Source organism: Sinocyclocheilus rhinocerous, unplaced genomic scaffold (assembly GCF_001515625.1).
Source record: "Sinocyclocheilus rhinocerous isolate Xijiao unplaced genomic scaffold, SAMN03320098_v1.1 scaffold562, whole genome shotgun sequence".
NCBI lineage: Eukaryota > Metazoa > Chordata > Actinopteri > Cypriniformes > Cyprinidae > Sinocyclocheilus > Sinocyclocheilus rhinocerous.
Window position 1 is genome coordinate 1,366,944 of NW_015641608.1, and position 22,331 is coordinate 1,389,274.

Sequence of the window (22,331 nt, forward strand, 5' to 3'; positions counted from 1 at the left end):
ATATATATATATCCTTTAATTGTAAACGACATGAAAACATAACATTCGGTTCACACTCAAGTTTTCATTTGAAGTATATATTTCTGTAACAATTGCTCTTTTTTAAAAGTATGCTAAGGTGCATTTCTTTATAAACTGATTCCTACCTGATAATGCTATCTTTTCATAAAAATCAATTTCAGACCAAGACAATGTTAGATCTAGGCACAGGAAATTAGTTTTGACCTAATTTTGTATCCCCTCCAGACTGTTGCCATGGCTGCCACTCATGCTAGATTATTCAAATTATGTTAGCATTAGTAATCATCCGCTTGTTTTGCTGACAACAAAACATATTCCCTCTGTGAATCTGTAAAACCTCTCTTTGATGTTTCTGGGGTCTTTGGTGACTCAGTTTGATCTGTTTAGTGAGAAGCTGTTATTGTATTTGACAGGAAATTAAATAGGAAATGTCGCAGATGTGGTCTACCTCGGCTTGCAATTTATCAATAGTTAAATAGACGAATTACCGTGAATTAAAAAACCTGATGTGGATCCTGTTGCACTCTGAGAAGTTCAACATGTTCATCAGCCAGCAAATGCCTCATGTTTGAGTCCTCCAAAAGCAGTGTCAAGAGATATAGTGACAACAGACACAGGAGAGAAGTTTATCACATTTACGGGTGAGCTAATATGGCAGGTTTCCACAAGCAGTGTGTGTGAGAGAGAGTGTTTTTGTCTCATCGAGACTCTGTCATGGAGTTACACTGCCATCAAGTGTTGATGTGTTGAGCTGCAGTTTAATATGTAAACGCTAGTGTACGTGGTTCTGCAAACCCACAGAGTGGAAACATTTCTCCAGCGTCTCTCTAATGCTCCCCGAACGCCCTGCTCACACTCCACTGTGGGACATAAATAACCTCACAGATAGGCTCCCAGTTCTGCTGTAAGGAAATGCCTTTAGTTTGCTTCTGCTCCAGAAGACTCACTGTCTGAATGTGTTTGTGTCTGACTGAGTGAGTGCAACTGAAAGAGTTTTAAAGAAAGAGCAATGAAATAGTGTATTCATGTTTGCTAGTGGAACATCTGAGTTAAGAGCTTTCTTTACTGATTGTGCCTGCGCTAGCAATGCTAAGGACAAGGGTTCAATTGACCCTTCGCAGGGAGTTTGATTGACAGGTGATCTGACCAATCATAACCTTGAATCTGCCATTTTTGTCCGACAAACAAACTAGACAGTAGATTAATGTCAGTGGACCATGACCATGATTCCAGTTCGAAAGAAATGTATATGTTCCATTCAAAGGGCATTCAAGTGAGCAAGACGTGACTTCTATGCAAATCTCACGATTACGGTTAAATAACCCTTCGCACTTCTGGAGTAGGTTTCGTCTGTGTGTGGAGACCCGGAGACGCTGCAGACAGTGGTATAGAAATTTGTGTTCTTAAGTGAAGTAAACTTTAGCCGAATTCCCATGTGCAGGGAGTAGAGAGCAATAAACACTATGTAGGGAACATGTCAATTGGAACATACTTCATTCAAGGAGCTCCCTTCTAACCAGCTGGTTATCTGATCAGGTGTGTTAAACAAGAGAGACATGCAAAATATGCAGAGCAGGGGGTAGCAAGGACCAGCATTAAGAACCGCAGCGGCTCTAGATAATGGCGGAGAATGGGATGAGGAGGAGAAGAATTGTTGAATAAGTTATGTTATTTTTGTTTTCTTTGCACACAAAAAGTATTCTCATAGCTTTATAAAATTACGGTTGAACCACTGATGTCACATGGACTATTGTAACGATGTCCTTATTGCGTTTCTGGGCCTGAGAACATTTCAGTTGCATTGTTCTCTATGAAGGGTCAGAAAGCTCTCAGATTTCATCAAAAATATCTTCATTTGTGTTCCGAAGATGATCGAAGGACTTGTGGGGTTGGAACGGCATGAGGGTGAGTGGTAACCAATATTCTAATTTAACTTTTTCTTATTTATGAAATACCTCTGTCTCCTCTCACTTTAGTTTCTCATGAACTCTTCATATTCAGAATATGATCATACTGGGATTATGTAAGCAATTTAACCTCATGGCCATAAACGGGTTAAATCAATACTTTTTGTTTCTAGCAATTTATCAACAATTACCCTCACACACCTGCAGGTGATCGGTAGTTGCGTAAGACAAATGACCAAAAACAAGTCAAAAATCAAAACAAATACGAATGAATCCTGCATCAGTACTTGCAAACATGTAGGAAATAGATTTATTCACAATGTTTCAGTCCCATGACCTTCGTCAGACACAGGATCTTATGGATCTTAATTAGAAATGCTGTACATAAACATGCCCATTGTTTGAGTGTGACTCATCCTCTCTCTCTCCATCTCCTACTGGTTCTTTGCTGTGGTCAGTGTAAATGAAAGTTAGTAATCTCTAACCTATAACAAACAAAACCAAAACAATTTGACTCATTCTCACAGATCTGAATCTAATGCTGGGAAAAATGGACTCGAAACAAACCACGACCCCTAAAATTAGCATCAGCAGCCACAACATGGAGACTTAGTACCCTAAATTTAATAGGGCTGTTTATTGTGAGGCCATAAAGCTTTTAAATGCCTAGAATTGTCATCTGTAATACATAGTGTGTGGTGTGCTGTGACTAGAGCAAGAGCATACCATTAAGATCCTTTGATTCTTTCATGTGGAAGACCGAATAACAACCAAGTACATGAAATAAACAGAAAGTCTACAAACACTTGCTAACCGTTTGTGCTGTTTATAATAGCTGATTAGTCATGTGGTTTCCGTATAATTTTAACAAACCTTTTTTCCCCTGCAGTTTAGTGTTTAATATGCTCAATTATACAGTATGTGCTTAATTCCAATAAAATGTACAAGTGTTATTTAATCTGTGTGAAGTAGCATGGTGAATGTTGAATGAGTTATACAGTCGATTGTGTTTTTTAATTGTTATTTGCTTTATTTTACTCTCTGCTGCAAAACACTTGCTTTATTAGTGGAAAGATACTATACCTTTTGTTCCCATTTCTGCTAAAAACTGCATGTTTACCATCTACAATTACTAAACACTATTCTGGACTATTGAAAATCATTGCTTAGTTAGATTAGAATGGCAAAAAAGGGGGAAAGTAGCAGTTTATCAACATTACAGTTAAAGACAATTCTTCATTTGCAGTATGTACATGCTGCAAATTAAAACGTTTTTGGTCTGAGAATATTAATTTATGAAATACCTGGATCTACATTTGCTCTTAACTTGACCATTCATTTGAAGTATGATTCATATGATTGGAAATCATTTTTATACTTTTTTTTTTTTTTTACATTTCCAAGATGATAACTGGACATGCATGGTCATAGTGTGATGTGATAATAATGTCACACATACTGTTTGAAATTTCATTTTATTAATTTTTAGTAGCCACTAGCCAGTATATACAATCATAGCCTTTGCCTTTCACATTTAAGTGTATAATTATTGTTGTATGTGTTTAAGTGTTTAATTTTGAATAAGTGCTATTGCAGCTGGCCCATAAAGTCATGTTGCTGTAACTCTATCAGTGGGTCTGACTGCGGCCTTATGAATCTAAATGTGATGTCTGACCCCCTCCTCAGATGACCACATTCACCCACTACAGTTTAATCTGTACCCATATTCAGTAACCCTAGAAACTTCTTCTCTTTCTTTTTTATCATCATTCTCAGAGTGTGAACCACATTTTTCAGAATTGTAATTGGTATTAGAGAGGGGTTTGGAGTGCACTAACAGAGCTTTGTCCTCTGCTTTCCGTGCAAGGATCAAATCAGCCTGTTCACTAAAAAGTCTCTTGAGCACTATAAAGTAGAGAGACTCACACCTGGACGATCCCACTCACCCTCCCCGCAGCATGGCTCACAAGAGCACCACTGTTTTTCCCATCATCATAATTCTCCATATGTTTCTTATAAGGGCAGCGGTGAGGGGCCAGTGCTAACTGCTATCATGTGCAACAAGTTGTGTTTGGTCAGTGGCTCTAGTTGGGTTACCTACCTCGATGTGCACTGCTCATATCCCAATAAGCTGACAGCAGTCAACATGAAATCATTTAGAGCTACCAACATTTACCTTCTGTTTCTTTTCTTTTATTTGAATTTTAACATGCACATGAGACAATGCAAATATAGTGAGATACAAAACTCCGATACCACACTGAAACGTTTTCGGTTTCATTTTCATTTAAACCTGGATATTCTCTTTGAACAAAAAAGTTAACAAAATAAGATATTTTGAAAGATGTTGGTAACCAAACAGTTGACGGTAGCCATTGTCTTCCATAGTATTTTTTTTCCATACTTTGTAAGTCAATGGCTACCATCAACTGTTTGGTTACCGCCAACGTTTGGTCAGTGGCTCTAGTTGGGTTACCTACCTCGATGTGCACTGCTCATATCCCAATAAGCTGACAGCAGTCAACATGAAATCATTTAGAGCTACCAACATTTACCTTCTGTTTCTTTTCTTTTATTTGAATTTTAACATGCACATGAGACAATGCAAATATAGTGAGATACAAAACTCCGATACCACACTGAAACGTTTTCGGTTTCATTTTCATTTAAACCTGGATATTCTCTTTGAACAAAAAAGTTAACAAAATAAGATATTTTGAAAGATGTTGGTAACCAAACAGTTGACGGTAGCCATTGTCTTCCATAGTATTTTTTTTCCATACTTTGTAAGTCAATGGCTACCATCAACTGTTTGGTTACCGCCAACATTTTTCAAAATCTTCTGTTTTGTGCTCAACAGAATAAAAAACTCCTGCAGGTTTGAAATAAGTGCACAGAGAGTAAATAATGACAGAATTTCCATTTGGGGGTGAACTATTCCTTGAAGTTCAAAAGAAATTTAAGTTTTAAAGTTTAAAAAAATTGTATCATCTCTTTTTTTTCTGATAATATATTAGTAATTAAATTAGTTAGTAAATTTAGTTTGTTTAAAACTGCTTGCTTGCTTTTATACTGTTAAAGGTTTGTTAATTGAATAAAATACCCACAATTCATTTGATTAATACTGTATACAATGATAATTCCACCCGATCTATGAAATGCAGAATGAAAACTGAAACAAATTCATCAAAAATAAATAAAATAATAAAAAAATTTAAACACACTTAAAAAGCACATTTAGTTTAAAAAATAAATCTTGATTAAAAAAGTACATTTTGTATATACACAAATTACAAATTTATTGCAGTCCCCTGGGGACCTAAAAACCTCTGGTCTAAAGCACTACACATGTAGCTTTCCCATTGAAGCATGCCCTGTCTGAGGCCTCATGCGGTGCTCTGAACATATTTTTTGTTCGTCTGTTACGAAACATTACTATTTCACCATTTTGAACTTTTTAACGACGTGTAAACAACACTTGTCTTGTCAGAAACATGGCCCCCTTCTCTTGCTTCACTATGCGGCATAAAATTCAACAATTTTAATTCAAATGATTTATTTGAGTGATTTCACAGCTCTTGTCCAGGAACGTTTTCCTTTTTTTCATTTGTCTCCACAGTTGAAGCCAAGCTTGTCGGTTCTCACCGTATCCGCTTCTTTTAATTTAAGAACTGGGTGCTTTGAGGTGTGACTAATGGAAAGATTAAACATTCCTATAAAAGTCACAGCCCACTGACAGATCCCTTTTTTGTTACAGCCCCTTTTCAAGTTTTCAAGAAAGTCCAGCAGACTCAAAAGCTTTCAGCTGATGAGCAACTGGATGGCATTTCCAGAAGAAAAAAAAGGTGACTAAATTAATACTAAAACCTTGTGAAAACTAGCAGATGTGAAATGACTACAAAACATGACTAAGACTTTATTTGACCATGAGGACCAGAGTGGACTTAAGATTTTTATGAACTTAAGAACATTTTATGAAATACATAGATATATGTCTTTATAAGATCTTTATAAGAACATTTTATGTTAAGAACATTTTAACATTCTTCTTTCATTAAGAACATTTTATGAAAGACATCGACCTTTGTTGAGAGGAAATAAGCTAATGTCTCGGTGGAAGGGTTGGACCATGACATCGCTGGACCGGACAGTTGTAATGTCATGGGTAATTGGGCTTTTGTTCACTGGGACAACTTTCCTCGCATTAATAATGTAAGCTAAAATGTCTTGGCTGATGTTTGATATAACCTCATGACCTCATGATTGTCAATTCTCCTGCTAGTCATAAACTGCAGTTCAGTGGTCACTCAGTAGAACTGCAGCAGATGGATTTAACGGGCCTAAAGAGCTTGAGGGACTTTGCTCTGTGTTTGTGGGAATATGTATTTGTGATTCAGCTACGCATTACCTCATTCAGGAATAGTATGCCAAGACATAGGTAACAGTCAAAAGTGTCTCATAAACGGCTCTCTCTATATTATTATGAGCCCATTACATTATACATGGGTATGTGCTTGTTTGTGAGTGTGAAAGAGGAGAAAGTGATTCTATGTGGGTGGGTACTGGGGACGTTCACACTGAATGCATTCTTGTGTTGAAAAACTTGAGAAACAACACTAAAACGGAGGAACTCAATGCAGTGCAAAGGCCTGAGAGTATGGCAAAGCGCAATGACCAAAGACTCCCATCTAGTACAGGTTTACATAGAGGAAAAAAATTAATCATTTTATTCAGAGCCAATAGCCTCATGGGCAGCGTCCTTTCTGGTTGTCTCTTCCAATCCTGTCCCCCCTTTCGTTCTCTAACGTGGCCCCGTCTGCTCTTCATAATATGCCGTATAAATAAAGACAAAAACACTCAGGGAAAAAAGAAATAACCAACCTAGTATTTGGCCATCATTGTGTGTTGCTACATTTACAATATTTTGCAGATAAGCACCATTTCTTTTAAAACAGCATTTTTTTAAATAGTGATATACATGCAATTGTCACTGCCATCTCCATTTTGTTTGTGATTTATATTTTTCTGTAATAATTAGCATATCGGTGAACAAAAGTGGTATCTTAGACATTACATATTTTTTGGGTTTATTATATAGCCTATTTCTGTCAGGACCACTATAATCAAAGATGATTGACAATTAGCATACAGTTTGGGTTGGTGTTATGGCTCTGTTCTGGGCAAGAACTCCCTGCGCAACCCCAGGATAACAGAACAGAACCAACATAAATGTATTCCAGAGATCATTAAAGGGTTAGTTCACCCTGGTGCCATTTTGGAGAGTATCCACTGAATGTAAACAGCGTATGCTATTCTGTGTCAGCTGCGTCACTGTGCAGCATACTAGCATACGCTGTTTACATTCAGTGGATACTCTCCAAAATGGCACCAGGGTGACGCGGAGGAAACGAATTGATTTGTTTTCTTTGCATACAAAAAGTATTCTCGTAGCTTCGTAAAATTATGGTTGAACCCCTGATATCACATGGATTATTTTACCGATCTCCTTGCTACGTTTCTGGACCTTGATCGTGGTAATTACATTGCTGTCTATGGGAGGGTCAGAGAGCTCTCAAAATTCATCAAAAATATCTTAATTTGTGTTCCAAAGATGAACGGAGGTCTTACGGGTTTGGAACGACATGAGGGTGAGTAATTAATGACAGAATTTTCATTTTGGGGTGAACTATCCCTTTAATGTTTAATAATTTAATGTGCACATTTTAGAAATGAGCCTGATTCAAAATAGAATCAAATGGCCGAATCCTGACTGGACGAGAGGAGGAGTTGGGGATGGAGAAGGGTCATTAGCTGTTGACCAACGCAAAAGCTGCTGATAATACTGAAGGACCTTATATAGGAATGCTGAGATAGGCATCGTATTCCTATAGGTAGACGTGGATCAGCTGAGAGTCAGCTGATGCAAGCTTGATGCAAGCTTGACTAAACTTGAACTGCCAGAAATAAAGCTACGCTTGATATTTAAAACTTTATTTAAATTAAAATAAAAAGAAGTCATAGGTCTATCATTAGGATATCAGCTGGGCATTTTTATTGTTATGTATTTTTATATACATTTGTATATATAATTGTATATATTTATTATGTTATTTTTGATTACCAACATGAAATCACTACTCTTTTAGTCATCACTTCTGTTTTTTATTTTCTGTTCTTGTCCTCTTTTTTTTCTCTGTATCATTCTGACTATCCACTCCTTTTTCCTCTCCTCCCTTCATGATTTTTATATCACTGGTGATTTATATTGTGTGGTGCGGTCACCTGTAACCCTGTCTGTGTGTGTGTAGTGATATATGAATGTGTTAACGCTGGACTTCAGGGTTCACCCCAGTTTTCAGACTCCCATTTGGCGAGAAAGAGCTCATAGCCAGCCAAACCGCAACTCACTCAACACAACTCACAAAACACAACCGGGACACATCAAATGCCCCTTCACTGAGAGATTGAGAATTTGTCTGATAAAGTAGAAAATGGAGGGAGTTAGGTAGTGCGCAGAAATATTTTGGGTAAATGAAACACTGACTGAGTTCAAAAAATGCTTTAAAATGAGAGAATATATCTAATTACGGGAGACAAGAGGGCCAATCCATCATGAGTATCAATGATATCATGCACTTTATTCTCATGCAAGCCAGAGAGGCCCTCTGCTTCATGAAGAAGTACGTTGTCACACCGAATCTAAGAGTAAATGTGTGTGAAAAATGTGTAAAAGGTTCTAGTGGCAGAGAGGCCACTCTAAAGGCAGGAAATGTGTCTCTAGTGGCCATTAGCTTGTGTTTTTAAGAGCTGATTGTAGATCTTTAAAGGCTTTGATGCTCTGAATGCTGCACTTGGCCTCAGGTCTAAACGGGTTTATTGATTCTGATTCTGATTCTTAGCAATTGAAACAAGTTGAAGCACTAAATTACTAACTGGAAATAAATAAAAATTTAAACTGAAATAAAAATAAATTAAACCTAAAAAAAAGTAACAATTTATAATGAAAACTGAAAATATACTACAATATAAACTACAATAGTACATAAATTATATTTAAATAACATTGCTATTTAGTCAAAGATTTATCTGTGATTAATCAGTGCTGATAACAGCTTTTAGAACTTTTGATAATAGAAAAAAAATGTGTTTGATTTTTCATACAAAAATTTTTTATTTAATTTTGTACTTATTTAACTATAATTATTGATTGTTGAGTTTATGATAAGTGCTGATCTGCTGGTAATGGATTACTGCTCACATTTGCCTATTTTTACATTATGGTATTTATATTTTAAATTGTAATATGTTGTAGAGAACTGAAAGATTTAATATTATTTCTCTGTTTTTTTTGTTTGGGTTTTTCTTGTGTGTTTTTTGTATATAAGGCCAGCTAAACTTATCAAAGAAGTCAGATTGGATGTAATTTGGTTATTATTGGCATTTTGGTTTACATAATAAACTGGACAAATTTAATATATTTTGGACTACCGTTGCCTCTATGGGTCGTAAATAAATTTTTATCATATTCAACAATGTATTGATTTGAAAAAGTATTGTCTCAAATGATTTATTGCAGTCAACCTATAGTATTTGGACATTTGATTAAAGGCTGGTGCAGTGCTTTCATCCTTAAAGAAGGGCTTTGGTAGGAAGATTTGATGAAAGATCTGTTGATGGATGCCCGGTTGAACTGATATATGCATGGCGGTGGGAGGACATCTCTAAACACACTTATATGTTTTACCCCCTCCTTCAACACAGTGTCGGGAAAGTACAGTGAGATGCAGGCCCCTGCAGAGCTTACCTCCAGTGAACAAGCAGGAGGTCTCTGCGGTTACCTTTTCCTGTCTCTCAAACCACAGCACAACTGGATAAACATTCCACTGGATATGTAACGGAGCATCCAGTCCTGATCAGCCCAGATGCCTCTGACCTACACCAAACCACACCAAGCTTTTCCAACCGACCCTTGTCGGAGCATTTCGCCCCAGTCCAACTCTGCAGACCAGTTGGACGTTTGGGTGTAGGAACACTCTGGGCTGCTGTTTTCATCATGGAGATCCCAAACGTGTGCCCTGGATGGAAATTTCTATAGACCTTCAGGGAAAGACAGGAACACAAACAGAGAAGATAAAAGGGGCAATTTCAGGTTGGCACATGGGTGATCACCTGAGCAGCCCTCTAAAAGAGAAGAGGAAGAATCGTCTGTTTATCTTGCCAAACACGGGATTGCAACATGTAACATTAAGAAATGTTCAACATTTTCAATCCGTTCCAAAATAAACTGTGGTTTGGAGCATCTAACAGCCACACTTCTCCACATCTCTTTGGCTTGTTTCAGCAGACATATTCATATTTCCAAATGTCTTGTAGGCTAAAGTTTTTAGCCAAATGCATGATCCAGTACACGGCTCAAGGAAAACCTTCCAAGATAAACAGCATAACATAAAATCAATCTCTGCTGGTGTTACAATGCATAATCCTAGTTAATAGGCATGAAACTGTTTTTCCAGCAACAGGCAAACACTGGATATAATGAATCTGTAAGACTAATGGATCTGCACATGCCTGCAGACATAACTACTGAAATCCATCAACAAAAGCCAGATGTGAGAGGATGATATGAACTCTGCCTTACTAAACTACACTTATTGGAGTTCAAGTTCCTTTTATCTTAAAATATTAAAATGTTTTAAAATAATAATAAGCTTATTATTATTATTAATGTAATTAACAATTCATTTAATATTAATAATAAATTATATTAATGATGGTTCTGAATATTGTTATTATTATTATTATTATTATTATTATATTAACTAGATTATTATTATTATTATTATTATAAAAGATACCCTTTGGCAGTCTGATCAAATAATGAATGATGCAACAAAAAAATAAGTTGTGGTAAACCCTGCATACTGTCACGGTTGCCTTCTGTGGCAAAACGAAGAACACGGAGACAAGGATAAACTCAAAATAAACAGTCTTTAATCCACAATCCAAAAGGGGTAACACAAGGCAGGCAGAGATACACAAGAACAACATCGACGTTAATACCGGACGCTAAATACAGGAAAACACAGGGCTTAAATACTCAAACTAAACGAGATCATTAACAAACACAGGTGGATACTAATAAAGAAACAATGAGGACAGGAACATAACCAAATATGGGCATAAGGAAACACATGGGGCGCAAAACACACACAAAACAAAGAACAGAGTCTGACACATACATGTTACTTCAGAAGAACACTAATATGCTATTATGTTATGACTATGCAATTTCAGTGTTGGGGAAAGTTACTTTTAAAAGTAATGCATTACAATATTTTTCTTGGTAACTGTAAAGGCCCTTTATTTGAAAAAGTAGCCTAATTCAGATATTTCTTGTAAATTTCAAATGCATTAAGTAATGCATTACTTTACTAGTTACTTGGGGAAAGTAATTTAATTACATAATGCATTACCCCCAACACTGGCATTCGTCATTTGAATCTAAAAAGTGATTCTCCTGAAAGCTTGATAATGCTGATGGTCTATATTATCTAAGGATGAACTCTTGTTTCTGCAGTAAACATGTGTTCTGTGCCCTCTTGCTCACCCTGAAGTGTTAGTTCATCTATCTTCCTGCCATTCTCTTTCTTTAAGTCTCTCTCCAGGCAAAAGCCCAAGAGATGCTGCCAAGCTTTGCTAATAAGCTTGACCGAACAATTCTGCTCATTAGCGTGTGGCAATTTCCCAGTGTTAATTAGCAGTTGTGAACAATGACTCCACACTATTGCTGGCATCGCCATCGGGACTTAATGAACTCAGGCAAGCCAGCAATGAAAACTGTCCAGCATTCTAAAACACAACACTGTAATCAGCTACAACAATCTTCGTGTGCAAAAACCGAATGGAATTTTGTAGTGCGACTATTACATATTATTCAAAAGATTACTATTTATCTTTCTTGAAGTCTCCTGCTCTCTGTCTTTCTCAGTCAGTTTGTGGATGAGACTCTAATTCAGTTACAGGCTCTCATATGCATTCATTTCTGACTGAACTTGAACTTGGAGACTCAAGGAAAAGCCTCAAACTTTTATTCCCTCTCCACCCTTTCTCTCTCGTTCTATTTCTTTAAAGAGCACACAACCTATTATTTATCATAATTCTATGACTATTTCAGTCTCATTCTGTAAACTTTTGACTCTCGTGGTTCATGCAATGAGCTGATGAGTGTCTCAATCTTAACGCAAGATCGCCACCTAGTGGCTCAACATGATTTACTGTAACTCGTAGAGTTTTAGAGCATAATTTAAACCAATGTTTCCTCAATACAGCAACAACAAAAAAAGGCAATGATCTTCAGTTAAAATAAGAAACTGCTTTTGATAGTCTTCATACCCTGTCTGTGAAAAACTGTTTCAGGAAAAGGTATATGATGGAATTTCCAGAATTGTGGGTTACTTATGTTTCCTTACATATTTTTTGACCATAGGCTATATGTAGCCTATATATTCACAATGCAGTTTAGAAAAATGTATGTGAACCCCAATGTATCAATTTTGCTTTATGACTAATTTATGTCCAGTTCCTCCAGCTGCAGTTGTCCAGTGTTTATCCAAACCAATGAAACTTTGAATGATGAAGAGATTTTAGCATATACTGCTTTTTATGCATGCAGACTTTAGACTTCTCTAACCTTGGGAGGTCTCTGATCTGAGTCTGCTTCAAAGGACAGTCCAGGTCCGGCAGCAACTGCGCTCAAAATAACAGCTGGTTGGGGTATTTCTAGGACACAGAGCAAAATACAGCATCTGTTTATTTCAGGAAAATGATAAGTAGCCATTGAGCATGAGTTCATGCTGCGCCAGTCTGTATTACTGATCCCTGCTTTATAATTTGTTGGTATGACTTGGCCATGCAGTCATTCTACAATTACACTCCTCCTCGCCATCCTCTCATCCTGTCTCATCCTTTAACAGCAGGAGTTTATCCGATGCCATAGCAACTATATAATGATGCTTTTATTTGTATTCAGCAGCAAACAGGTGTGTGTGTGTGTGTGTGTGTGTGTGTGTGTGTGTACTTGTTTTTCTATTCTGGTGGGGACTTAAACCTGAATACACACAGACTCATGGGGACTCGTGTCACGGTGGGGACCTAAATTAAGATCCCCACGGGTAAACATGATAATAAATCACACAGAATGAAGTTTTTTGAAAATCTAAAAATGCACAAAGTTTCCTGTAAGGGGTAGGTTTAGGTGTAGGGTTGGTGTAGGGCAATAGAATATACAGTCTGTACAGTAGAAAAACCATTACGCCTATGGAGAGTCCCCACAAGGATAGCAAACCAGACGTGTGTGTCTGTGTGTGTGTCTGTCTGTGTCTGTGTCTGTGTGTGGATGCTGTGTGGTTAAGACAAGAGGGTCTCAATGAATCCACTCTCCTCTAATCACATACATGGCCTACCTAGCAATTTATTTTACTTCATGGTTCCACTCTTAAAAATTTCCTGTAATTTCCCTCTTTCTCTATTTTTATTACAGTTGAAAATCCATACTTTAAAAGAACACAAGTAATGTTTTATGTTGTTCTGTCTGTCTAGAAGTTACACTACTACAAGTGTCATTGTATAAATGTACAGTCAGTCAGCCATGATTCATTTATTCTGTAAAAAAAAAATGTCCAATAACAGAGTTACAGAGATAAAGTGAGTAATATTTGGCTGGTCATGTGATCTCAACAGGGTAATCCGCATGTAAAATCAAACAGCTTTTGGTTTCTAACAAAAAACCAAAGCTGAAACTATTAAAAATAACTTGTGTTAATTGAAATAAAATGTCACTGAAAATCTTGCTTGACAGCTTTGGTCACAAGTCACTTTCATTATAAAGAAAACGGCACCTTAGACATTGTGCTATAAATAACTTTTTTATGTCCCACAGAAACATGAAACTCATACAGGTTTCAAAAAATGTAAAGGTGTGTAAATAATGACAATTGAATATTTCCAGGTCAATTATTCCTTGAATTGGAAGACTAACTGCTGGAGTTGTCAGTAGAAACTCACAAATGTGCGGCTGGGGCTTCCTGAGCGAGAGCGAACAGGACTGGAGCTACGACTCCTGCTTCTCCACTAGAGAAAACATCCACACAAACAGCATTTCAGTTTATATATATAATTACTTGATATATATATATTACTTAAAGAACATATACCAAAAAATTTTGCTTTGGCAACTAACTGAAATTTAAATGTTGAAATACAAAATCACTAAAACTGAAATAAAAATAAATGAAAGCAAAATACAAATATTCTGCTTTTGAACAACAAAAACAATTAATACAAATGAAAAAGCACATAAAAAATAAACATAAATAAATAAAAGCAAATGCAAAATATTAATAAATAATATATCAATATTTAAATTATTTTATTTTAAGCTATTTATTTTATACTAAAATAACAACACTTTTATTAGGATGCTGATGTTTCAGAGTGTACATTATTTTTAAAATGACTTTTCAGAAGAAATCACTTTTTTATTTATTGAGTGGACCTTTAATATTGTCCCAGTTTCCATGGAATAATGGAAACGTAATAAATCTGTATTCTCCTCCGTTTAGTAGGATGTGAGTGACCTCTAGTGGTGACGAGTGGAAGTGGGTACAGACAAAATAAGGTTTTTGGAACAGATGACCTTTTGTGCTCACGTTAGTAAAACCCATCTTTTATGTAACCTTGGCTTCCTTTATATATTCCATTATGACTCAAGGAAAACTAAGTAATAGTATACATACATTAATGGTATGACCACTGTTGAGTCATTTTTTGTGTTTTATTATGTGCACACAGATAAATTATTTTACTGTATGAAAATAACTGTTAAAACCAATATAAAACCAAACGTGTTAGGTCTGTTACTAATGATTCACACTCACACATATTTGTATGAATAGACAAATTTAATAAATGATTTGAGTAAACATGACAAAATTAGGAGAACAGACTGAGCACCTTAAACTTATACTGTAAGATTGAGATTTTGAACAGCTTAAAATCTCAAAACACTGCAATCGGATTCTTTTGAACCAAAGTAAAAAAAAAAAAAATAGCACCAACATTAGGAAAAAATAAAATTGACATTAAAAGTGTCCTTAAAGGGAAAATGCATTCAATGCATTCTGTAAAAGATTTTTTTAGTGTCTACAGATTATGTACTACATAGAAGAAACAAATTAATGACAGTTCAGTAGAATCACTTCACATACAGCACTTATATTTAGAGTGATGACAGAAATACAGATCTCATTACAAAAGAGCCAATTAATATTCTTCAGGGAATCTGAATGACAAAAGTGCTTGTGTGCAGGTGTGACTTAGAAGACAACATATTTCCTATTTCCTACTGTATAGATAAAAATCACATAAATATATATATGAAAACACTGCATACTCAATTTTTTTTTTGAAAGAATAGCACCTCAAAGGACTTGTCCAGTTATCACAGACAAACAGAGCACCTTAACAAGCACATACACCACCATTCAAAAGTTTATTAAAAATATTAATTAAAAAATGGTAGTGTAATGTGCAATGGTCCTGTTAGACTCACTGAGTAAAATGTTAACGTTTAGAGTGCTGTTCCCTCACTTTGAGTCACAGATCAGTATAATGCATATTCATGGTGCTGATCAAATATAATTAAGGTTTAACTGGCCAATCAAATCAAGTGCAGTCAAGTTAAGTGCAGTCCACTCAGAAAATATTAGTGTAGAGCTTGTAAATAGTGCTTTCTGTTTAAAAATGACAAATGACTCCATTCTTCATAAATACTGAGTCAGTAATAAAGGTAATTGTTTTCCACTTAAGTTTCTAATTCGTCCCACACATAGAAAAGAATATGTTAAAACTGGGGGGAAAAAATTATGTTTTGATTAATCTGCTTCTGTTTGGTTCTGTATCCAGCGTGAAGTGAGGTCAGGTATCAAACTTTAAAGTCGATTACTTGAGAGACGTCCAGGGGAAGGGCTTCGACTACGACTGGGCATCTGACAGAGAGAGAGAGAGAGTGAGACGACTTAAAAGACAGCAGAAATTATTTTGTACGAATTCCACAGCAGAATAGAAGAATTTGCAAAGAAGTTGTACTAACCCACAGACTCAGTGAGGAAGCATGTGCAAGAAAATGAAGATGAAAACTAATGCGCACAATAAATTGTGGACTGTATATTGTGGACTATATCGTTTTTCTTGTGTACTTTTGGGAATGTTTAAGGAATAGTTCGCAACAAAATGAAAATTCTGACATAATTTATTCACCCTCATTCTAAACCTGTATGAAGCATAAAAGCAGAGGTTTAGCAGGAAGTCTAAACTGCTCTCTTTCATACAGTGAAAGTGGATGGGGACCAGGGGTTGTCAAGCTCCAAAACGCACCATAAATTAACTATAAAAATATGATGGCTTTGTGTGAGGTACAGGCTTACTTAAATCATTATTCACTGAAAATCTTGCTTGACAGCTTTGGTCACAAGTCACTTTCATTATAAAGAAAACGGCACCTTAGACATTGTGCTATAAATAACTTTTTTATGTCCCACAGAAACATGAAACTCATACAGGTTTCAAAAAATGTAAAGGTGTGTAAATAATGACAATTGAATATTTCCAGGTCAATTATTCCTTGAATTGGAAGACTAACTGCTGGAGTTGTCAGTAGAAACTCACAAATGTGCGGCTGGGGCTTCCTGAGCGAGAGCGAACAGGACTGGAGCTACGACTCCTGCTTCTCCACTAGAGAAAACATCCACACAAACAGCATTTCAGTTTCTTTAAAAATTTCAATTCAATTCCGTTTATTTAGTTTTATTCAGTTTTAAACTCCTAAACATTTTTAATATTCAATCATTTATAATACTATTCATTTATATTTATTAATATTTACAAATGTAATAGTTCTTTAACAATAATGCATAAAACGTATTAAAAAGCATTAACAAAAATATCCACAAGTTAAGTTTTTTTCTTTTTTTTTTTTAAGTATGGGTCTGTCGTGACTAGTATGAATGCTATTTAGATTGATTTTCTCTGAATAGCCTCCACATACCAGAGCTCCTCTCCTAGTGACCGCCTCTCCCTTCAGTATGACAGTGTCTCCCTCCAACAGTGCAGGCCACAAGTGATACGCCACAAGCGGAGCGGTGAACTCCGAGTCAAAGCTGCGCCTGTACCTGAGAGGAAGAGAAAGTGTATGTGTTTTTAAGTGTAATATACATCTTTAAAAAAGTTCTGCAAATTCTGTGTGTGAGGAGATAAAAGATGCATCACAAGACCCTTGCTATGTGTTGATGTGTATGTGTGAGTGTGTCTGATGTATTAGCTCCACTCACTTAACGTCACTGTAGAGTTCTCCATCTGAGCTGAAGGCCAGGTCCAGTGCTGGGTCCAGAGTCTGCATAGCAAATGCTATTCGACATGCTTCCCTAATGAAGCTACTGATCAGAACAAAGTCCACCTCGGGAGGGAAAGAGATGCGTGGGTTTACATTCATCGCGTTGATCACATCCTGTAGATGGAAATGAACAATGAACAAATGAAATGTTATTCAACAACACTAAAGGGAACTACATTTATATGAACACAGCAGTGTTGCTACTAAAACTATTAAAAATAAAATATACCGTTACAATAAAAAACTATTTTATAAATAGGCTTATAATAAATCACATGAAAAACATTTAGAATTTCAAAGCTTCCATAATTAATCACAAAAATGTTTCAGTGTTTGCAACCATGGTCAAACCTACATTAACGCTTGTCTGCACATCATACAGATCCAGATTTCTCACAATGTAATCCACCACTGCATCCTCCAGACTCTCAGGACCAATGTGAGTGGAGGAAAGTGTCTTCCTCACACGCGTTTTAAACTGCCGATAGGCCATCTTAGCAGCCTGAAATGATTCCTTTTGGACAATACAAATGATTATAATACAGCATATAATATAATATAATATAATATAATATAATAATAATTATAATAATATAATATAATTTATCTTTCATTTTGGATCAGATTAGATCAAATTAAGTAACTGCTGTGTTCTTTACTATGTTCAATAATTTTAGAAAGCACCATAACATTATTACTAGCCTACACTGGTTATCTATTTCCATCCTGTGATAACCACTAGTGTTATTCTTACCACAACAGCGATAAAAAGGATCCTCTGGACTGTTTCCAGGTCGTCAATGTATCTGCGCAGGAGACTCTGGGACTCCAGTCTCTCTGTGACGTACAGGTCTGAGAAACGGGACACCAGCCGCGCGTGCCGAGAGGAACTGGTGAGCTGTGCGCGTGTAGGAGACTCACCCCTCACAGGGCTAACGGAGCGACTCCGGCGGGGAAGAGGACTAGGTGAACGGCTCCTGACCAATCTGGAAATGAGTCAAGAGAGTAAGCTAGGCTTGCTTAAGTCTCATTTGCACTAAGCAACGAGGTGTTTTCATGTCAAACGTACCTCTCCTGTAGAACAGTTTTTTCAGCGGTGAGAACCGAGATCTCGTCTCGTAGGATTCTGACCTGCCTCTCATAGTCATCAAGTACATCCAGCTTTCTCTTATACAGATCAACCTGATCTTGAGCAACTCGCAACCTGACACAAATACATAATTCAGTAATTTAACAAAAAATACATTTAAAATTTTATGTAGTATGGTTTAATCCACAAAGAGAAAAACAGACATTTAGACTAAAGTTCACCATCTCTGACTCACTCTGCCTTTTGATGTAGTATTTCATCCTCTGTGGCCAACAGGGTGGTTGCAGATTTATTCTTTGTGGAGTCCAGTTCAATCTGGGTGTCAGCAAGCCTGGAATCAAATAAACAATACAACGGACTTTGATTGATTTGTATGGAGGAGTATAAAATGTAACACTGACTCTTAAGCATGTCTGTATTACAATGTATTGTGTATTGTGTAGGATCACGGTGCAATTTGTCGGGGGTTAGGGTTCTGTTTATACGAGCCCTTAACTTTGCAATCCAATTCACACTTTCATTTACATGTGCATTTATGTATTATGAACAAAACTTGAGTACGTATGCAGTGCCTCAGTCACCGTGTTCAGAACTGGAGAAAGCCACAGCTATAATATCACCGGATCTTAGTATAACTGTTGTTTTAACCTTGATGACATAGCCAAAAAATCTGAAATATACGTCAGAAGAGCTTATTATTTAGCAAAAATATTAGTAAATATCCAATCTCTTCAAAATTGACCAGTTTGTAAAACATAATATAAAAGTTAGAAAGGTGTTTACGTGAAGGCTTTTCAGTTCGATTACTGACAGACTTTTTGGGTGCATGTAAACGTACTGTAGCTAGTAATTTTTAAATATTCCCCCATACCTCTGTTTTTCAACAAATTGCCCCTTGATTAGGATGTTGGTAATAAAGGAAGAGAATTTTACAAAGAAATTCATACAGAATTCCATATCCCTACTGACACTCTTAGCACCAACTATCTCATTTAGACTTGTTACTAGAATTGATACCGACTCCTGTTTAACTGTATCCAACTCCATACGTGTAGAACACAGCTTGTCTTCTATTTTCTGCATGTCGCTCTCATGAACTGAGGATAGTTCACGAATCTTCCGATCTTTCTCCATAGATTCCTGATTGGCACACACAAAAGTATACAAGCGCCAACACACATAGATACACATGCATGCAGGTATGGGTACTCAGAATAGTTATTTCACTCATGAACACCACCATTAAACACAAAACACATACTGGTGGTTGCTAACATGTGGAACAAATGTTAAAGACAGCAGCAGAGGATTCTGGATATCCATCTGACCTGAATGAGGCTAAGGCTGGTATCTGTGGAGACAGACGAAGCTGCAATGGTGAAGCAAGAGCCAAGCCATGGCAAAAGGCGAGATTTCAGTGTGTCAACACCTGAATAATGTCCCCCTGAGGAAGAAAGAGGACAGAGAATCTGCTCGAATGTTATTGTTAAATGGTCAGTTAGAGGAAATAACCATGTCACATGCTAAAGGTGAATGAGATTATACTATTGAAATACTGAAAGTAAAGATAGGGGCAGGTCCATTTGTTACCTTCTTGTGCTGTAAGGTTGAGTATGGTGAACAATTGACCCTGAATTTTAGAGGTGAGCTCCACTAGCTCACAGCACCTATTCAGGTTCTGGTCACAAGAGAACACCTGTGAGAAAATATGACCAAAGGATGTTATAAGATGAGGTATAGCAAGTGAAGTAGCATTTGTGGAAACGCCCCCAAACTGCAACAATGGGCTGACTTGGATATCGCACTTCCTGATCAAGTAGTATGAAAACAATACCTTTTAATTTTTGGCATTGCAATAATGCGTTGCTAATAGTGACAAATAGGTATAAAACAACTCATTCTGATATTCCAAATTCTTTATATGCAAACTTTGTATTCATGTTTAAAAAAATAATAATAAAAATATCAAGAATCAGAAGTCATAGTTACTTCATTTGACCCGAACAAAATGTGCCTTTTTAATTTTTTTATTAATTTAAAACAATCAAACACCAAAACATTAACTTTTATTTTAAATGTAATTTTTAACTTACAAATTAAAACAAAATGGCTTCTTGTCACACTTATTTTGACGTGGTGGACAAACTTACAAGTAAAATTGCTTAATATTTTAAATAAATAGTAAAAGAGTATGTCAAACTACTACATTTCTCTTTTTTTAGGGTTAGGGTCCCTTATCAAGAGATGCCAACTAGACATTTTTGACCCACAAAAATATCCAAATTACTAAAAAAAAACATGTTTAGCATATAAAAAATAAATTAGGCTAATCTCTTCTCAACACATTCTATTTGACTTTCATTTCTTAACGTATTTTTTAGAATAAATGAATGATAAATAAAATAAACTACGCTTCACTGACCCATGTGTGGTTAAAATCAAAGTCCCTATAGATTGTAAATTTTGAAGATAAAATTTCATTACGCAAGAAGAGAGTAAACTCCTATGACTCCCTCCATTCAAAAACACAAGCCTGACGGGAGCGCGCACGTTTGCTCTCAGCCAATCAGAAGTGCTCAGGAATGGAGTACCAGTTGTCCTGACAACGAGCGTCCATAGAAACCAAACTCTGCCGCAAAAGCAATATAATAAAGCAAATATTCCAACTCAGGTCTGTTGTTATAAAAGCACAATGCAGGACACTACTGCGCATATTAATTCAGGATGCTTGGCAACTACTCCAGTATATTATGGCCATCTAACAACTGTAGGTTGCTGTGCATACCGAGTTGTGCAAATTCCAACAGCTGCATCTAAATAGTTTAAATACATGTGGTGAAAACAGTCCCCAGACAGAATCTCAAATACCACAATCTGAAATCAGTGAATCCTAAATTTGTGCACTTGATATTATACACATACCTGACTAAACAGAATGTAAAGTCTGTGACTATAGTAAACTACTATTGTGGTTTATCACAGACTAAGTGCAGCTTGAATTATTGATGACTTACATGATAGTCTTTGTACCAAGCTTCCAGTTTGTCCTGCAAAACGCCATATGGAGATGAGTTGACCAGTCGTCGTAAAGTGTCAGCCATAGCTGCAGATCTGCTGCTGTAATCCTGCTTCAGGACGTCCCAGCGCACTTAATGCAGCAGCGCGGTTGCGCTCTTTGTATTTATACCCCTAGTAAAAGCCCACCATTCACACCCTCGACTTTCACCGAAACCATGGACGCGCTTTTAGTTGTAGCAACGGTTTGCTAGACTTCACAGTTTGAGGAAATATAGCTGTGTATAAGCACAGTGTGGACAGCCTAAACCATACGAGCTGTTTTTTTTTAACACGGCATCTTATGTTACTCTCTGTCTGAAGGTGAAGCTCAGTTCTCAGTGATGAAATCTCACACTGTTAAGTGGGTGTCAGATGTCAAGTGCAGGAAGATCTTTATTTACATTCTCTTGAAGAACAGGTGAAATGCCCTAATTGATTTTCCATCATTTAACGTTATACCACGTGCCAAAGTTACAAGCCTCTGTCTGTCCTGATCTCAAATAAAAAAAAAATAATAATAATTTCAAGTATTGCATTGTAACTGTTGCATGACTTAATTTAATTATCCAGCAAGTGTGACCTAGTAAAACAAAGAGGTAACACATTGGTAAACACTAAAATAATTCAATAAACGTTAAATAAATAGCATAACTGCAACACAAAACACCCAAATGCACACATAACTGATCACTTTATATTTAAATAAATAAACAAACAGACTGTTTACGCAGGGAAATGTTACTTTTGCTATCAATAATGCTTTTGACTAATTAAAAACAATTTAACAATATTTTACTGTAATCTCTGA

The 22,331-nt window shown here is 36.3% G+C and overlaps 1 protein-coding gene across 3 annotated transcripts; it reads right to left on the reverse strand.

Annotated features, from left to right (window-relative positions):
• Positions 1–13,868: 13,868 nt before the first annotated feature.
• On the reverse strand, positions 13,869–21,603 carry LOC107755228 (mitochondria-eating protein). Of its 3 annotated transcripts, XM_016571946.1 has the most exons (13): positions 21,481–21,603; positions 20,057–20,162; positions 19,795–19,910; positions 19,488–19,606; positions 18,702–18,797; positions 18,446–18,580; positions 18,131–18,362; positions 17,732–17,890; positions 17,315–17,490; positions 17,032–17,155; positions 16,653–16,718; positions 16,078–16,084; positions 15,465–15,973 (listed from the first exon to the last, which is right to left on the reverse strand). In XM_016571946.1, the coding sequence occupies exons 1-13, from the start codon at positions 21,565–21,567 to the stop codon at positions 15,960–15,962; spliced, it is 1,437 nt and encodes a 478-aa protein (XP_016427432.1). In that variant the 5' UTR covers positions 21,568–21,603; the 3' UTR covers positions 15,465–15,959. The 3 variants fall into 3 exon arrangements, with proteins under 3 accessions (XP_016427430.1, XP_016427432.1, XP_016427431.1); XM_016571944.1 differs by lacking the exons at positions 15,465–15,973; positions 16,078–16,084 and adding an exon at positions 13,869–14,057; XM_016571945.1 differs by lacking the exon at positions 16,078–16,084.
• Positions 21,604–22,331: the final 728 nt, after the last annotated feature.

What these genes read in the sequence shown, in the direction of transcription:
- LOC107755228 (XM_016571944.1), bottom strand. Translation starts at nt 21,567, where the DNA reads ATGGCTGACACTTTACGACGACTGGTCAACTCATCTCCATATGGCGTT. An exon ending in CAACCTTACAGCACAAGAAG is followed by an intron (nt 19,911 to 20,056) that starts GTAACAAATGGA and finishes TTTCTTCCTCAG; the next exon opens with GGGGACATTATTCAGGTGTT. An exon ending in TTGGATACAGTTAAACAGGA is followed by an intron (nt 18,798 to 19,487) that starts GTCGGTATCAAT and finishes ATTTGATTCCAG; the next exon opens with GCTTGCTGACACCCAGATTG.